Here is an 18,549-nt window from a genome sequence, read left to right as displayed (position 1 = left end):
CTAGTATTGAACCAGGATCAGCTTTACCTGTCATTCTCACAGGTTTTTGCCTGGTCTGCAATCTGAATGATCCCGATGTCGAATGCTGTGCTGCTATTTTGTGAGTATGTGGTGGCACTGAGTGGCCAGGACTTCCACCTTGACTGTGTATCTCTTGAGCACCAAACTAGTTGTGCCCTTAATAAAGAGCAGGTCTGTATTTGGCAGATGCCTCACCCGGTTGTTTTAGATGTCCAACCAAGCCAGGGATGTCTGTGTGGTATCTCTCATGCAATCACAAACTGCAAAGCAGATTCACCTTTTTACTCTGGTGGAGAACAGTGAGCTTTCCTTTAAAATAAGCAATCCTGTAAAGCAACTCAAACTTCTGTAAGTTGCTCTTATCTGTTTTATAGGAGAGCTTTTCATCTCTCAAACATAAGAAGTGGAGTCCTACTGGGTACAGCCAATTCCCAATCCAAAGGTGGCACTATTCCACCTCCAGTTATCCAGTTGTCATTGACTTCAGTGACAATTAGACTAGTTTATAGTGACTACCTCTTCCCAGGGATACCTTTTGTACCATTTTGTATTTCAGTGAAATAACCTTAACTGATGGGAGGATGACTGCACTATTGGATTATCACTGTAGCAGGCCAACTTTAATCTATTTCTGTATCCTGCTTTGTCAGTGTATCTGTAATTCTTCTCAATCCTATTAAAGCTGTCTCTAGTTTCAAACACTCATAAACAAAACACTTGATACATCGAACACAGGTATTTATAAATAAATAGATTTTAGTGGAACAGCACTGCCTTCCAGCTGCATGCGTTGTAGCTCTGTAAACAAATGATTGGGTGGGACTGCAGTTGGGGCAGGCTCATTTTCTGCAAATACTGCTCTGCGTCTTCTAGTGCTGATTCCATTTCAGTATGCAATGCATACAATGTCAGAAAGGCCATAGCTGAGAAGGCTCCAAGGCTTCTGGATAGTTTAGTTTAGCTTTGTGTAGATGTACAGTGGGAAATTCAGAATCACAAAGTACAGTCAGCCCCTGAGAAGCCAGGTGACTGGAAAACCACCAGTGCAAGCAGTGTCTCCACCAGTAGGTGGTACTGTACTTTTACTTTAGCGTTAGAAGGGTTCTGGGTGGAGAGGGAAGAACTAGATGCAGTTTAAGATGTATGTTAGTGTGTTAGATTCATGGATAGAGATGACGTTAGAAACTGAAAGCACTAAGCAGGCTTCCAGCTCAGCTTTCTGTGAACATGAGGAAAGGGCACATAGATAGTTCTGACCATACAGAAGTGCCCCTAGCTCTGAATAGTCAGGCAGGATTTCTGTTTAGTAGAATTATATTTCAAGCTAAAATAACGTGGGAAATCTGGGATGATTACACAGAGTAATTTTACTAAAATACAGACAAAAGTTATTCCACTGAGATTAATTCTTTTTATTTCAAAGCAAATCATTGACATATGATATTGTCACTGATAAAAGCAGTAGAAAATGCACTGCAGTTAAAATAAATTGATATACATATTCTTGATTACCATTCATTGTAGTATAGCAGATAAGAAGACACTACCTGTGCATTTTTAAGGCAACTTGTACAGGACTAGTCCTTTCACAGCAAGCACAGCATTGTAGTCATATTGAACTACAACCCAGAGGCACAGTTTCTTGTACCAGTTGAGGCTGATTCCTTTACGCATTGTTCCTACAGGCCTGTACTCCACAGGTTTTATTAATGAGGCAGAAAAAGGTGCCCAAAGGCTTCTGATGTCAATTTTACTTGTAAATGTAAAATTACAAGGTTGTCTTTAGATTGTTCTATTTTTATTGAAAATTAACAATTAAGATCAGAGTTTGCTTAGCAGTCAGTTTCAGCAAAATCATTCATTGCATAAGCTACAGAATTTTAACACAACTTTCTTCTGCATTTTCCAATGGAAAATGGTACAAAAACAATGACAGCTTTTCGTAATATTGTCCTTTACTTTTTTCTGGAAAAATGCAAGCTGCCACAGAATTACTTTGACTGTTGATACATGCAGATCTGTTATTTCATACACAAAAGGACTGATCTTTGCTTAGCTGTAGATGACAGAGCTCCACTGCCATAGGAGGAGCTGTACTGATTTATTTGCATTAGCTGATGCGGCAGGCATTGCTCTAAATCAGTCACATGTGCCATTTTGAAGGGTAAACTCACATCCTTTTCCTCTTCATCTCACGCGATAAGATTGTATATCAAGACTTTAATTTCTTACCTAGTTGACCTTTACACGTCCATCCAAAATAATGAAAAATATATCACTATTGCTAAATGAATTTTATGTACTTTCTTTCTTCCAGGCATTGTCTCTATGTTCTTTGAGACTTGCTGAGTATGCAGAGTACTATAAATCATCAATGAAAAATATATGCACGAACACACTTACTACTGTGATTATGTTATAAATTGCAAGCCTGTTGTCTTGGATTGTTAGGTATTTTTCTAACTTCATTTGTTTTTCTCAGAAAAGGGTTTTTATCGTGTTTTGACAGTTTATTGCAGATTTAAAACCATGAAATTTGAGCTATATAAAGAGGGATGTGCATGTATGTATATATGTGTGCATGCACTTGCAGCTCGGCTGTCAAAAATATTCTGGGCTGCATCAGAAGGGTGGCTAGCAGGGAGGGGGAGGGGATTGTCCCCCTCTATTCTGTCCTTATGAAGCCCCACCTGGAATACTGTGCCCAGGCCTGGATCTCCAGTACAAAAAGGATGCAGACCTGTCGGTGCAGAGGAGACCACGAAGATGCTCAGAGGACTGGAGTACCTCTTCTATGAGAAAAGATTGAGGGAGATAGACTTGTTCAGTCTGGAGAAGGCTCAAGGAGACCTCCCTGTGACCTTCCAGTACTTGAAGGAGGATGGATACCAACTTTTTACATGGTCGAATACTGATAGAACAAGAGGTAATGGTTTTAAACTGAAAGAGGGGAGATTTAGATTAGACCTCAGGAAGAAATTCTTCACTATGAGGGCAATGAGGCACTGGCCCAGGCTGCCCAGAGAAACTGTGGGTGTCTCATCCCTGGAAGCGCTCAAGGCCAGGTTGGATGGGGCCCTGGGCAGCCTGAGCTGGTGGGTAGCAGCCACAGCAGGGGGTTGGAACTGGGTGGGCTTTAAGGTCCCCTCCATCCCAAGCCATTCTATAATTCTATGATATAATTTATATTTCAACAAAGAAATAAGTGCATCTCAGATTAAATATTTTATTCCTTAATTAAAAATACTTCAACACCTATCATCTGCTGCAGGAGTTGGTCAGTAGAGAAATATACCTACAGAAGTATTAACCACATGGTTCCTCAGTATTCTTGTTCTGAGGACCACAGTGAACACCACAATCGCAGTGAGCTCTCTGCAGAACCGTCAGCAAAGCTACTTGCAAGATCAACACTTAGCATGCTTCTTCAGCTGCTGTGAAGGAAGCTGGGAACATTGACACATTATGACAGAGCCAGAGGTGTGAACTCTCCAAACTGACTGATCTGAGGGGGCTCAAAATAAATATAGGAGCTGAAGATGTGTATCTGTTCAATGCATGGCTTACTTATGTTGTATGAGCAGATGGAAGTTTGCTCTCACATTTACAGATTATGCTTTAAGATGTCAATATAACTGTTTCAAGTAACATTTAAAAATATTGATCTTTTGTAGCAGTAATCTGTTTTAGAAACATTAAAGCTGAGAATAAATCTGAGAAACCACACTCTTTTTACAAGGCAGCCTGCACATGGTTCAGGCCATGTTCCATAGAATTTCCTATAGCAGTATAGACATTATAAAGATAAAGAGGAGAGGTCCTTAAATGCACATGAAGAAATGCAATGTTCCTTTTCTCCTAGCACACAGCACTGCTTATATTCAAAAATAAGTGCAGAAATAAAAAATCAGACTAAGACATAGAAATAGAACTCTCAGTCTAACCCCAGTACCATGTGATCAAGGCAGGGAACTCTGAGCTGTTCTGCAACCATGTTTCACCAGCCTGCCCCAGCGTTAATAAATTTTGCAATACCAAGGATTACTGTCTTAGGGGCAGTGCTCCAAAGCATGGCTGCAACCCAGCAGCAAGTCCTTGCCATGCTCTGGAGCAGCTTTCCTCCAGTTTGTGATCCCTGTTCCTGCTCCAGATCCTGATCATACCAGGCAGCAGAGAGGCACATCTAGGTTAGTGCAGAATGGCTTAGGCCATACCTTGTGTAAATGTATTTCATATAACCATGCTAAAAGCAAGGGCTTCTTCTGCCTTGAAACTACTGATTGGGTAATAAGGCTAATTGCTTCTGTTCAGCCACCTCTGGGCAAACAGCACCAGAATCTGCCCTGGTTCTGCAGAGCCTGCCTATGGGACAAGTGAAGAACAGCATAGGCAGCACATCGTATGCTTTGTGTAGCTGCCCATGCTCAAAACGCTCACCTCTTCTCCCAGAAGTGAACAGGAGCAAAGTTAAATTAGAGAGTCACCAAATCATTTGAGTTGGGAGGGACCCTTAAAGATCATCCAGCCCAACTTCCCTGCAATGGACAGGGACACCTACAGCTCGATCAGATGCTCAGAGCTCAGATGTTCAGCCTGACCTTGAGTGTCTCCAGGGACAGGGCATCCACCATCTCTCTGAACAACCTGTTCCACTGCTTCACCATGCTTATTGTAAAAAACTTCTTCCTTATTTTCAGCATAAATCTCCCTTCTTTTGGTTTGAAACCATTTCCTCTTGTCCTGTCACAACAGACCATGGATGCATCTCTGGACGTGCTCCAACAGGTCTATATCACTCCTGTACTGAGGACTCCACATCTGGATGCAGTGCTCCGGGTGAGGCCTCACCAGCTCAGAGCAGAGGGGCAGGACCACCTCCCTCACCCTGCTGGCCACGCTTCTTTTGATGCAGCCCAGGTTACGGTTGGCTTTCTGGGCTGCGAGGGCACAATGCTGTAGCAGAAATGAGAGAAGAGAGCCCGCCATACGCAGCAGCGGGACGGGCACACACCTGTCCCCTCGCGAGACCCTGGGCTCGCAAACGACGGACGCGGCACGAGGGGCGCCCCACGGGCCGCCTCCGTCGGGGCGGGACGGACAAGGGCCGGGCAAGGGCCGGGCGGAGCCGCCGCAGGATCCCGTCCGCTGCGGAGCCGGCGTGGGGCGTCCGCGGGCGCGGGGCAGCCACGGGCGCGATCGGTCAGTGCTGCGCGGAGCTTCTCCCCTCTGTGCCGCGAGGCTTCGCGCGGGGGTGCGCGGCGTTACGCGGAGCTGTGAGTAGGACGCGGCTCGGAAGCAGGAAGCTCTGCTGCCATGAACATCTCTCCCCCCGCGACGGGGACGCTGCGATGACGGCTGCTTTGCTCCGCCGTGACGTCACGCAGGTGTTGTCCGGGGGGTGTGGCGCTGGGAGGGCTCCTGCCGTGGCTGGGCGGTGTGAGCAGGGGACAAGGAGCGCCGGTCCGCTGAAGTAGTGATATCAGTTTGCGTGTTTGTCTTTCAGGCGTGGCTTTGTAGCTGTAAACTCGCTCTTCAGTTTCTTTTGTGTGTTTCTGTGAGCGCGGGTGTGCCGGGAAGCTGTAGAACCCACGGTACGGGATTAGTAGGGGCGGGCTGGCCCCTCCCCGAGTGAGAGAGGTGGGCACCTGTTGGGCACGGCTACTGCCAGCGTGACCTGGCTTGGGAGTGCAGCGTAAGTGGTCAATGATGCATCTAATGGAAGCAAATGGCCCTTGGGAAGAGATGGGAGCAGCGTGCCCAGGGAGGAGTGAGGCTGTCACTGCCGGCCTGCGGGACACAGCAGTCACTGGCTTCTGTGGGGCTGCAACCCTGCAGAAAGTTGCACTGGGTTCGAGCAGTGTGGCTGATCCCTGCCTGTCTGCTGCTTGTCATCAGATGGTACGCAGGTGGCTGAGGAAACACCTTACTGGGAAAACAGTCAGAGGTGAAGCAGTGGCCACCTCCAGCTCTGGGTGGTTTCCTGTTGCTATCAGCCTTGAGTCAGAGCTCCCAGCGTTTATTTCTGAAGGAGCAGCCCTGGTGACAGTTTCGTGTTGACATTTGGGAGTGGGGAGGAGAAACCAGCTTAGCTACAGAAACTGGGTGCTGTGTGAACTGCCTTCCTCAGGAGCCCATCGACTCCTGCGACCCTTCCAGGCAACTCTCAGGCTGTTCACAGTGGGCCACAAAGCCACAGTAGCACCTGCATCAGCCTTCTTTTGCCACCTCTCCCTCCATTATTTGAGCTGCAGAATACCATCGGTTTTTAGGCAAGTGGAACAAATGACCCACTTCCTAAAACTAGAAAATCGTCTCAGCATAATAACCAGAGTTTGCAGCTGCTCAGAGTGACAATTCTCAGCTGGTAGAGGGGACACACTGAAGATCCAGTGTCTCTGTATATGTGAGCAAAGTCTGGGTTTCAGAAAAGAGAGAATCATCCTGTGGCAGTCACTCAGTGATGTTCTGCAGGTGCCATGATGAAATTTTCATTATTGGGTGTCATATGGTCCGATGCAGAACAGAAAAGTGAAGCTGAAGAATGAGTGGTAGCATTGTATGGAAGGGAACAAGCTACCGTTCTTCTACAGGTAGATGAGTCCACCATTCACAAAAAGAGTGACAAGAGTGTTGTTTTCTTCCCTGTAAAAACACAACACACTGGCACAAAAACACATTTACAACCTTGGGTAGCTGAAAGACCTTATTTATGAAGAGTTTTTGTGCTTTCTTTTAATTAAAGGCCATAGCTGCCGCTGCCTCTCACGCAAGGCCTGCTGTGGCCAAGCAGTGTTACAGCCTTTGCCAGTCCTGTTTAGCATCATTGAAAGAAGTTAAGCAATCCACACAACGCGTCATTCCTTTTCTCTCTCTCTCTCTTTTTTTTCTTATGCTATTTACTATGCAGCTTTTCCTTTGATCAAGGTACCTCTAAGAAACAAAACTAAAGCCATGTGACTTTTTGCAGATGGCTAAATTACTATAGTATTTGTGGATTCTCCTTCCTTGGAGGATTTTTTTTAGGGAATCTATAGAGACTGTATGAGAGCAGCTAGCCATATATCCAAGATCTCTTGGATATATGTTTTTTTGCCAGATGGCAGGTGAGAAATCCAAAACCTTACTGGTATTTCTGGCTGCTCAGCTGAGGAGTAACTCTGACCATATTGCAAATGTTTAGGGAACCTTCAGTGTGCCTATGGCACACATTCTGCAGAGGTGACCTGGCCACGTGCAGGGACAGGTGACATATTCAGGTCATGTTGCATTTGCGCTGTATGCAATGGACAACAACAGCTGTGTGGGAAATCCTGTCTGTCAAAATACGTCAACCCTAACCTGCCACTGTGTGTTTTTTACTGATGTAAAAGAAACTCAAACTGTCAGGGAAACTTTTATTTCTATTGTCTAAGTAGACCAGCTCACCCAGTTTGCTTAAAGTTACGTGGTTTAAATTCACATTCTGCTACCATCCTTTCTTCTGTGTCATATACCAGATTTTCTTTGTTTTCCTCTTGTTCATCTACAAGTGTTTACTGCAGAGCAGCTAACGCCTCTCGTAAAACATATTCAACTCACTGTATGACAAAACAAACTGAATAGCTTTGCTCTTGAGTCTTCACAATCCCACAGCAAACGGGAACAAATCCCTAAAGGAGTGCTGAGCAGGGCGTGCTGCAGCCAAGGACCATTCAAGTTTGCTGGCAGGAAGTAGGACTCGGGGTAAGGGAGCAGGAGAGAAGAGCATGGGACAGGCAGGGGGAAATGACCCAGAAGCTCTCCAAGCTGGGGAACTATGGTAATACTTTACACTGATACTTTAGGACTTAAAAATATTTTCCGGTACAGATGCAAATCCTATTTCTTTTGGATTATTCAGTGGCAACTTCTAGAAATTGTATGATTGCAGAATACTAGTATCCTCATACTATGCATTAATTTATTGTAATTGCAAGATTTTAATTTTCACCTGCAAGATACGGGCATACCCATCCTGTGCGACCATTTTTATGAAGTCAGGCTTAGCAATTCAAAAGAACTTCTATTAGATAGAACTCTCTTGGCAAACAAGGAAGTATGATTGCAGAGCCTGAAAATCAAGTGAAATCTTACAGCAGTGTGTATGCTGCACCATGCAGCACAGGACACTCTAGAGCAAGCATTCATTCTTCAGTGCTTACTTGTTGTCAACGGTTTACGGGCGTTAGGCCCGATTCCGTGACAAAGGGGACGGGGGACCCAAGGGCCCACGTCCCGGGAAAAGGGGAAAGGGGAAAAGGGTAGGGAGATGGCCCTGAGAGCAAAGAACAGCGGCAACAATCTGAGGAGAAACAAACTAATTTACTAAATAAGATATCGGAATGCAAAACAACACACTATAATACAATATAATTACAATTTAAGCTGATAAATCCAATGCAGAGAGAGAGAATGTCCCAAAATCAAGGTAGGCCTTACTCTACTACCGACGATAAGACGGCTGGAGAGTGAGGTGCTGCCAAGACGAGAGACGGAGGAAAAAGGGACGAGGTCTCGTGATCTGCAAGTTTTTATACTGTGAGCTTTTATCTTTTCCCTCCGGCTGGAAAATGGTAACAAAGGAGCAAAGTACCGTGGGGACTGTAGTAGTCCTTCTCTTCTGAGAACTAGGTATGTCCACTACATGATGTTATGATGTGGAATACCAATAACCGAAAATCACAAAACCATGACACTTGTACATGGTGGTATCTCCTAGTGTTGGTGTCAGCATTCTCAGCTGCAAGTGAAGATATGTTGTCAAACTTCATAACATTTTTAATACTTCTGATGTTTTACATTTTCCTTCCTAAGCAGTATTAGGTGATTTATCCAAGGTTACTTACTGTTAATTGTGCAACAAAGTACTTCTGACACATCATTAATATTTCTGTAGCTTAGGTAGAAAGAGACACAGAGGCACATCCTTTTCTATCAAATATCCAAATGTTTTTTCAGTTGAAAAAAAGAAAAAGTGTATTGCTTCTGGTGCCATTAAGCAGGATGATTCCTTCATGTGTCATTTAATTACAGGGGAAGCACAGAAAACAAAATTATTTTTTGCGTCCAGTGCTTTCTGTGAATTACAATGGACTAGGCTTTTGTACTTACATTAAAATGTATAACTGCTGATGCATATCTTAACAATAAAACCTTTCTTTCCAAAAAAGGTTGTCCTTAAAAGCTGTTTCAGCCTTGTTGTATGATCCACACTGTTTGTGTGCTTTAATAACGAGAAAGTGAAACTTCTGCCTATACTGCTGTATGCTCTGTTGTAGCACTGCTGTCCCTCTGGCGCTTCCACATGCAAAATAATTCCTCTTTTTGCTCTTTTCTGTTTTCATGGATTTGGCTGAGGGCTTGTGTTCTGGGGATGTGGTCAGGGCACAAAAGAGAAGAAAACTTTTATTTTGAGGTTTCAGGTTAGCTTTTCAGTATTTCAAGTTGAATTTTACATTGAAGGTAATATTTGATTGCTACATTCATTGGTATTGTTGTAATTGCTTGACTGAGCCTATGTAGTGAGAAAATCTATATATAGAGTAATGCATGCACCTGTGAATTACAGAAATGTGTGGTAGTCTTGGGACAGATCTGTATATGTTGTGTGGATTTTGTGCTGGTACTCCAGGAGCTATCTGCAGGGTCAGAAGGGACAGTGCTCTGGGAGGACATGGTAAGGAGCAGGCAGCACAGGATCAGGCTCCTTCGGAGCTGTGCTTGGCGGGTGAATAGCTCTCCCTGCTTCCTCCCTCAGGTGCTGTGCTTGGGCTTATGCCAACACTCCTGCCAGGCCTGGGGCCAGGCCTTCAGCAGGGCCAAATCCTTCCTTCTCCCCTCACCCCTATGGACGGGACTTTTAATAAAACAAGCCTGAGGCCTTCTACACCTGCAGGAAGCCAGTACGAGCTCTACATTGGTCTGGCTCTAGCGGTCAGTTCCAGTATCTTCATTGGATCCAGCTTCATCCTGAAGAAGAAGGGCCTCCTGAAGCTGGCCACCAAAGGAGCCCCCCGCGCTGGTAAGCAGTGCTCCTTCTGGGCATGGCTTGATGTTTTCATTACCAGTCATGCTTACATTGACATACAACTCTTCCCTGATGCAGTCAGATACCAAATGAAGTTTTCCCTTTGTCCTAATCTTCAAAAAGTCTTTGTCTCTATTATTTTTCCTTTATTTTTCTCCCTCCTTTGAGATGGGAAGTCATGAAATGGTCATTAATCTCCTTCATTTTTAAAAGCAAAAAGTGCAATGAGCTATAGAAGAAGTACTTATTACAAGACTTTCTACAGTTAGCACAACTAATCTTCCATTGATGGCAGCAGATGCAGAACTAGAAACATGTCAAGAGCTCTTCAGACTGATCTGATAATTCCCTTTATGGCGTTTACAGGTACAGATTAGTTGCATTTATTGCAATACATGTTATTCTAGAGAACTGGGTACTTGAAAAAATTATGTAACTGAATGCACAATTTACTTATAGCAAGAAAAATGCAGTGATATTTTTTCTTTCTAATTTCTTTCAATTTAAATCATAAGCATAGTCAAAAGGCAGCTCTCTGTGTAGGAATATACTGGATCTGACTTGGGAGGGTACTTCAAAATATTTCTTAAGCTCATCGAGAATCTTAGTTGATGCTTCATTTTTCTTGGCACTTTTCCTCTGTGTTTATTAGTCAAAACCATTTCTCACAAATACAAGTCACAAAGCAGCAGAGTGATTAATAAAGATGTGAGTCAAATTCAGACTACCTTTTCATGTCACATCCAGTTAACATGATATTTCAGTACTCTATATGACTTGATCCAAATGTGAAGCTGTGCTTTTTTTTGTTAAAATAAGATGATTTCTCTCTTCTAAGGTGAGATTTTTTTCCCCACTTCCAGGACAAGGTGGATATTTGTACTTGAAGGAATGGCTTTGGTGGGCTGGACTACTTTCAAGTAAGTCACACTTTATCTCCCAAATATATATAAATGCTACATAAAACAGTTTTTTTTTAACAAATTCATTCTCTAACTTTTCCCTCTCCTCAGTTAAAAGAAATATCTTTCCAGTCACCTTTATGACTGAAACCTTTCTGATATCTCACCTCAAATATTTTGTTTGTTCTTTGGGGCTCTTTGCAGAACAGCAGTGTTTTCTTTAGTATCTGGTCATAAGCAATGTGGTTGAATCTGTCCAGCTGCTATGTGTTGTCACTGTTCTTTGCAGGAATGTGTAGCCAGTGCAGAGTTGTTCTGTGAATGCCTGCCTTCGGCTTTGTCATCATAGTCATACTGCAGCACTCAGTACTTAGGGGATACGCATATAACTTTCTCCAGTCCTTATTTCCATTGTGTCCAGAAGAGGATGTGCAGATAATTTTGAAAGCAATATTTACTTATTTAGCATAGGAAAAAAAAAAGGATTTTGTTTTATATTTGCTATTAGATCTACCTTACAAAATATTTATAATAGTATTTCTTTTATTCCGTCTCCCCAACTTCATCCAAATGTTCTTTCTTCTGCAGTGGGACTGGGAGAAGCTGCAAACTTTGTTGCCTATGCCTTTGCACCAGCAACCTTAGTTACACCTTTGGGTGCGCTGAGTGTTCTCATAAGGTTAGTGCAAATTGGAAGCAAACTGATCATTCACTGTCTGAGGGAAACATAATGCCTTTGCTTAAAAGTAGAGAATTTTAATAAGAACACTGAGGGGCAAATACAGATAAAAAAGGCTTGTTGTTCCTCAATGGAAAGATCCCTTGATTATTTAGAAATTAATTTCCTGGGTAGAGGGAATGAAGTCTTGTGTCAAAGATTAATATATGCAGCAGCCTTCTGCATATTCTATGTGTATTTCTTATCAGCATATACCTGGTATACCACTGACACACAGTGTTAGAAGGCTGTAACTTATTTCCTCCAAGAGAAATGATGTTTTTCTAAAAAAAAACTTCATCCTATTTTTCAGCAGTGACAAAATTTTAGAAGAAGATAAATCATTCCTTCCTTAAAATGTTTTCAAAAACATTTTTTGTAGTATTTTTTTTTTTTTATATTGAGCCACACTTAGTATGCTTTTTTGGCAGATTCCCACTAATCCCCTGGCTGGCTGCTGCCCCTCCTTTCATGCAGGTGGCAATTTTCCAACAGAATGCTTGTGAGAACTTAATCTCAGTGCAAAAAATAACTGAAATTTGATCAACGGGTTGAAAAACTGTTTGTGAATATATCCATGTGCATGTGGCTGCGCCTAAGGCTGTGTGTAACTCTTGATCATAGGCACTCTTTGGTTGCCTTGTTTGGGTCATATTATCGTTAGGTTAAATCCCAAACCCGCTGGAGAGCTCGGAGAGAGATGGTGAGGAGCTGTTACCTAAACTTGCTTGTGTGAGTTCTAATGGCAAATGGAGTCATTTAAACCATTTTTATAAGAAAATAACAGTTCACATGATCAGCCGTGGGTATCTGAGGGCTCTGTGTAAGCAGTCCATACCTCTGACCCAGACAATCAGTAATGAACAGTTCCTTAAGATATTCAGACCATTTACAACCTGGACAGATCTGATCAGAGTCACAGAGTCACAGAATATCCCAAGTTGGAAGGAACCCACAAGGATCATCAAGTCCAACCCCTGGCTCCACAAAGGACCACTCAAACTCAAACCCTGTGTCTGAGAGCAGTGCACAAGCGCTTCCTGAGTTGCAGCAGCTTGGGGCCGTGCCCACTGCCCTGGGCAGCCTGTTCCGTGCCCACCGCCCTCTGATGCAGACCCTTTCCCTAACCCCCACCTGACCCTCCCCCATCACAGCTCCATGCCATTCCCTGGGCCCTGTCACTGACCCAGAGAGCAGAGCTCAGCACTGCCCTCCACTCCCTGTGAGGAGATGCAGCCACCATGAGGCAGACCATCAGCTACTCTGCTCTGGGCTGAACAAACCCAGGGACCTCAACTGCTCCTCACGCATCGTGTCCTCAGACCCTTCCGCATCTGTGTAGCCCTCCACTGGACTCTCTAAAAGCTTTATGTCCTTCTTACGTGGTGGCACCCAAAGCTCCACCCAGTGCTGGAGATGAGGCCGCACAGTACAGAGCAGAGCGGGACAACCGTTTCCCTCACCTGGCAGTGCTGGGCCTGATGCGCCCCAGGGTACTGTTGGCCCTTCTAGCTGCCAGGGCATACTTCTGGCTCAGATTCAAGTTGCCACCAACCAGAACAACCAGATCCCTTTTTGTGGGGCTGCTCTCCAGCCCCTCGCCCCCTAGTCTGTACACAGAGCCAGGGCCAACCTGTCCCAGGTGCAGAACCCAGCACTTGCTCTTCTTCATGCAGATGGGGACCACCCTCGAATTTGACTAGATTGTGGAGTGAGGCCACTCTACCCTCAAGGGAGACAACATTCCTACCAGCTTAGCATCATCCACAAATTTATTTAATACAACTTCCAGACTTTTATTGGAATTCTGCAGTGAAAGCATTAAAGAGAAATGGCCATAAAATGGAGCCCCACAGAATCCCACTGGTGACAAGTCGGGCAACTGTCAGGCCAAAGCCTCCCCTTGCCCAATGCAGCCATGTTTTGGCTGTCATGGGACATTCTGAGTGTCACATCACAATGGCCTTCTGCTGTCATGAGCCACCTTCCTGCCAACTACTATAAATACGGGGAGCCTGACATCAGAACACCAGTTGTGATGCAAGCCAGCCAGCCAACAAGGGCAGGCAGGCAGGGGCCGTGATGCCAAACAGCCAAGGCAGGCAGGCAGGGTTGCTAAATTCCCCTAAAACTCCTGATTGACCTTCCTTGTGCAAAACTCCTTGTAATTTGGTTGTCTCAAGTATGTTTCCCATATATGTAAATTCAAGAGTCTTCGAGTTACAGTCTCACATGGCTGGTGGAACTGAACCTTTTATTTCTGCTTTGTCAAACAGTGCTATATTGTCATCCTACTTTTTAAAGGAGAAGCTGAATATTCACGGCAAGTTGGGCTGCGTTCTGAGTGTTTTGGGTTCTACAGTCATGGTTATTCATGCCCCGGAGGAGGAGGAGGTCACCTCACTGGATCAGATGGAAATAAAACTGCAAGATCCGGGTCTGTAGACTTAACCTGCCATATGTCATGGCAGATACATGACAGATTTTAATGTGTTCTCACCTCACGATCTGTTGGTGAATGAGTGAACTGGAATATCTAATCAGAACATCCTGGCTGCAGAGCTTCTTGAGCTGTTTGTGCCAGAAGCCTAGAATCCCTTAACACATGTATAAGCACATACAGCTTCTGCACACATACCGTAATGTATTTCCCAAGGGTGCAGGCTTAAGAACAGTTCATCTTACATGGCTTCTTGCAGATTATTCGAATAAGAAATGATGCACTGATTCTTCCTGCCTTCCAGCTCGCTGAGGAGTTCTAAGGCTCTGTAAACCAAGTCACCTCCACTTTAAATAAATCACAGCTTTAAATGAGGTTACTTTCAACCAGTTCTTAACTTATTCCATTTTAATTGCTGTTCAATTCTAAGTCCCAATTACTATCTTGCTCTAAGTAAGCAGGTGTTCATACTAATTCAAACAAATATCCTTGATGATAGCCCTGGGGTATGCTTCAAAGAGAATGTGTGTTTGAGAAGTGGAAGAATTTCACATGGAGGAGTGTAGCGCAGGACAAAATGAGCTAAGTTCAAGTTAGTTCATGAGTCAGTTCATAATTTAAAAGCTCATACAATCAAAAATTAAATGTATAGCTGGCATTTTAAATACAAAGCATGTATTTTGTTTTTATCTCAATGCAATGAGCTTGTGCTTCAGTTCATAGAGAAACGTTACAGAAGTTGAGCAACTTTTAGCATGTGTTTGAGTGTATTCTGATATTTCATCTTTCCTCTTCCATACAGTGTTTGTTGCATTTGCTGTTCTCCTAATGTCCGTTGCCCTCGTGCTGATTTTTATTGTGGCTCCACGGAGAGGTCAAACAAATATACTGATCTACGTTTTAATTTGCTCACTCATTGGTGCCTTCTCTGTCTCATCTGTCAAAGGCCTGGGCATTGCCGTTAAAGAAATGCTGGAGTGGAAGCCGGTTTATCGACATCCCCTGGCTTATGTTTTGGTGGGAATCCTATTGCTCTCAGTCAGCACTCAGATCAATTATCTCAACAAAGCACTGGACACATTTAACACATCTCTAGTAACACCTATTTATTACGTGTGTTTCACCATGACGGTGGTGACATGCTCCATCATCCTGTTCAAGGAGTGGAGTAGTATGGACCTGGATGACATCATTGGGACCCTTAGTGGATTCTGCACTGTAATTATAGGAATTTTTCTATTACATGCTTTCAAAAATACTGATATCACCTGGAGTCAATTGATGTCTAGTGTTGCAAAAGAATCATCATTGTCACACTGCGAGTATGAAACCTCTCACACTTTACTGGAGAGCATGGAAGACCCCGCTGTGATATATGGGGAAGACGATGTTTTATTCAGCCGGTGAAGCTCTCAAGTGATAATTCCTCATTGCACTATCATGAATTGCAGACTCACCTGCATCTACCGGACCACTCTTCATCACTGCTATCCTCTGGAAAACTGTAAAGGGAGTTAAGTGTGGGCCACTCCTCTGCGCGTCAGCTGTTGGTAATAATGAATTAAAATGTTCGATAATTGACACGAGGGACAGAAACCTGGTGGTTATAATATGTCAAGCAATGAATAAGTTTGTCCATTTTTTATGCAGCATCTCCTGTTGGAGAATTTTAGCAGGAAAGGATTTTTTTTTGTAAACAGTTTACAAAATGCAATTTACCAGTCACAATAAAAGAAAGCCCATGCTCAATTTGCAAGCACTCTGTGATTTTTAGTAATGGCCTATATGTGTCAGGCTTTTCTTTATGCCTCCCTAAGTTATTGGTGAGCAAATTCATAGAGATTCAACATGAAATATATTAATTGGAAATATAACATGAAGACAATGTTGTTTAATCCTTCTACATCTTAATATAAAGTTTTATCCAGTTTTAAAATTATTTATTATTATTTTTGCTTTTGATCGTCTACCAATGACTCTTGAATAGACATCATCAAAAAAATCTAAGAAATGTGGTTCTCGGTAACTAGTTTCCTTCAAACTCCATTTTTTAAAAAGCAGAGTTTTAGCTCTTCTGCCTTTGGTTTCCTGAATTGATACCAAATCCTTGAATGTGCCTGTAATTTTTATTTCAAAACTATGACCAAATTACATTTTAAGAAAAATCATATTCAGTAGAGCCCTGAAAACAGTTGGTACTGGCTTAAAAAAATTACATAGAATGGAGTAATAAATTATTCAAAAGCAGGCAGCCAGAATGGTTGGTTAAGAACTTCTACTCCTTTTGTTTTATATTACCTTGAGGCTTAAGAAGGGATTTAATACATTTCCATACTTCTTCCTAATACTGTCATCTATTCATCAGACCCTTGTTAAGTCTTTAAAAAGTTTTTCTTGTTTTCCAGAAAGGTATCAGTGTTTTTTAAAAACCAATTCCTCCTGTTGTGCTATATTCTGTTGTAAAGGCAACATTTGTTTTCCAGTCAGCGTAATGTTTCTAAAACTGCTAGATAGAGAAAAGTCTGTAAAGAAGTCTTGAGAAACATCAGAATGTTGCAGCTCTACTTTGGGTTTTTCTTCTTCTCTAAAAATGAGTACTCACCTGTACTATGTGTTTTAACCATTACTCTATATTATTATTTCTGTAGGCCTTGAAGATCAGTATCTGTACTGCTTTATCCTCCACAGCTGTGGTCACTGATTTTTATCATCTCATTAAGAACGGCTTGCACAGCCCATTTTACTCCTTACAATCCCCTCTACCGACTCTGTGCTAGCAAGAACACAGCTTCAGCAAACAGATGCATAGGACACAGAGAGCTGGTCAGAAAGATTGTATTTCCACATCTTGGGTTGTTCAGGGTGAGCTCAGAACTCTTGCCAGAGGATGCTAGCATTTAAGCAAGAGAGCTGGATTCATTAAAAATGACTTTTGATCAGCTGAGATTTATATGCCAAGCAGAACCTCTTCATAAAGCAGGCTGCATAATGTGCAAAGAGTAGAGCAAATGTTGATGCTTTGGGTAACATTGTTCTACGAAGAGAAAGCTCACAATTTATCTGTAGGAACAAAATGGTTGCTACTGCTTGCAGCGTGCTTGCACACATGCTTGTATGGTGCCAAGTTTAATCTTGATGCCAAAGCCATGTACTTTCTGAAAGGTGTTCACAAAATGTCTCAAATGTCTCACTTGTTAATGATTTTTATTTTAGTGAGGGTTTAGAAGCTGTCAAAACCTGAGAAGTGGCTCTAAGGATACTTGCTTGAAGTTATTTCTAAACTGCAAGCACCTTTCTTTTCCACTTGAATAGGTTTCTAGCTGACATACACACACAGGAGGAAGTAGTAATTGTACCAATCACCTGCACCTTATTTCCATATCCTTGATTAGAAGAAGCAGGAATTCTGTATTTCCTACTGGACCTGCATGACTACTTTTATGTATAAATAACATCTACTAAGAAAATAATGTGATTTTCTTACAATGTCAGAAAATCCAAGTTAGTGCTTATTTCCACGGTGTACAAGAACTCTAAAATGTTACAAAATAAATTATTATCTTTTGTGTAAAAACTTCTGCTAGAAGAGGTATTATTTTTGAAAATGTTCATATTTAGTAAATGATTTGGAAGAAGTTTAATTTTTACTGAAATTATGCTAATATTTTTCTTGTAATAAATTATACATGGATTACATATTAAATGATCGCCGTTTTGTAAGCATGGGGAAAAAGGAGAGTAATTCACATTTATAATCAGCAATAAAATTGGTTTTAGTAGCACATCCTCTGCGGACACATAGATTTGAGATGAGGGAGGTCTGGCTGACGTCCCTGCAATTCATGTGAATGAACTTGATCATGACCTTCTTTTAGTAGCTTTGACTTCAGATTTTTTTCTGATAGGAAAGAAAATTCTGCACACTCCTAGAAAAGCAGAGTGTGAAACTACTCGATACCTTTAGCTAAAAAGCCTGCAGTGTTCTGATGGAGATGGAGGGAAGAGTATGGGGAGACCAAGAGGTTTTGGTGTCTCTTACAGAATGATTCAATTTGTTCAGATGTGTTCTTTTCACCCTTATGTTCTACAGAAAGAATCAGCAAGGAGCATGTAATACTGATGATTATATTAGCTGCCAGAAAACAAGGATTTTGAGGAACAAGATTGGTGGGCAAATGAAATGCCTTCCCTTCTGAACTAGGGAAGGAAAACCAAAGCTGAATATTACAAAGTTTTTTGTTGTGCCAATGTTTCATGGGCAGTATTTCAGTGAATTTTCTGGTTTTCCAGGCAGCAAAATGAAGGCTATTATTTAAAGTAATCTTAAGTTTTTGGAAAGAAGGTAGAATGATTAACGACTGAAACAAAGAAAACCTTAAAGGCAACACACTGCTAACTAAATTAGGGCTTTTAGATGCTGATT

The 18,549-nt window shown here is 42.5% G+C and overlaps 1 protein-coding gene across 6 annotated transcripts; it reads left to right on the top strand.

The window, feature by feature from the left end:
- NIPAL1 (NIPA like domain containing 1) lies at positions 4,951-17,829 on the top strand. Of its 6 annotated transcripts, none has more exons than XM_021395963.1 (6): positions 4,951-5,220; positions 9,797-10,060; positions 10,930-10,986; positions 11,557-11,647; positions 13,963-14,009; positions 14,929-17,829. In XM_021395963.1, the coding sequence occupies exons 1-6, from the start codon at positions 4,986-4,988 to the stop codon at positions 15,531-15,533; spliced, it is 1,299 nt and encodes a 432-aa protein (XP_021251638.1). In that variant the 5' UTR covers positions 4,951-4,985; the 3' UTR covers positions 15,534-17,829. The 6 variants fall into 6 exon arrangements, with proteins under 6 accessions (XP_021251638.1, XP_021251639.1, XP_021251637.1 ...); XM_021395964.1 differs by having other exon boundaries at positions 13,963-14,123; positions 15,073-17,829; XM_021395962.1 differs by having other exon boundaries at positions 13,963-14,123.

This window comes from Numida meleagris, chromosome 4, assembly GCF_002078875.1.
Source record: "Numida meleagris isolate 19003 breed g44 Domestic line chromosome 4, NumMel1.0, whole genome shotgun sequence".
NCBI lineage: Eukaryota > Metazoa > Chordata > Aves > Galliformes > Numididae > Numida > Numida meleagris.
The sequence above is the reverse complement of the archived record's forward strand: the minus strand, read 5'-3'. Positions and strand labels throughout refer to the sequence as shown.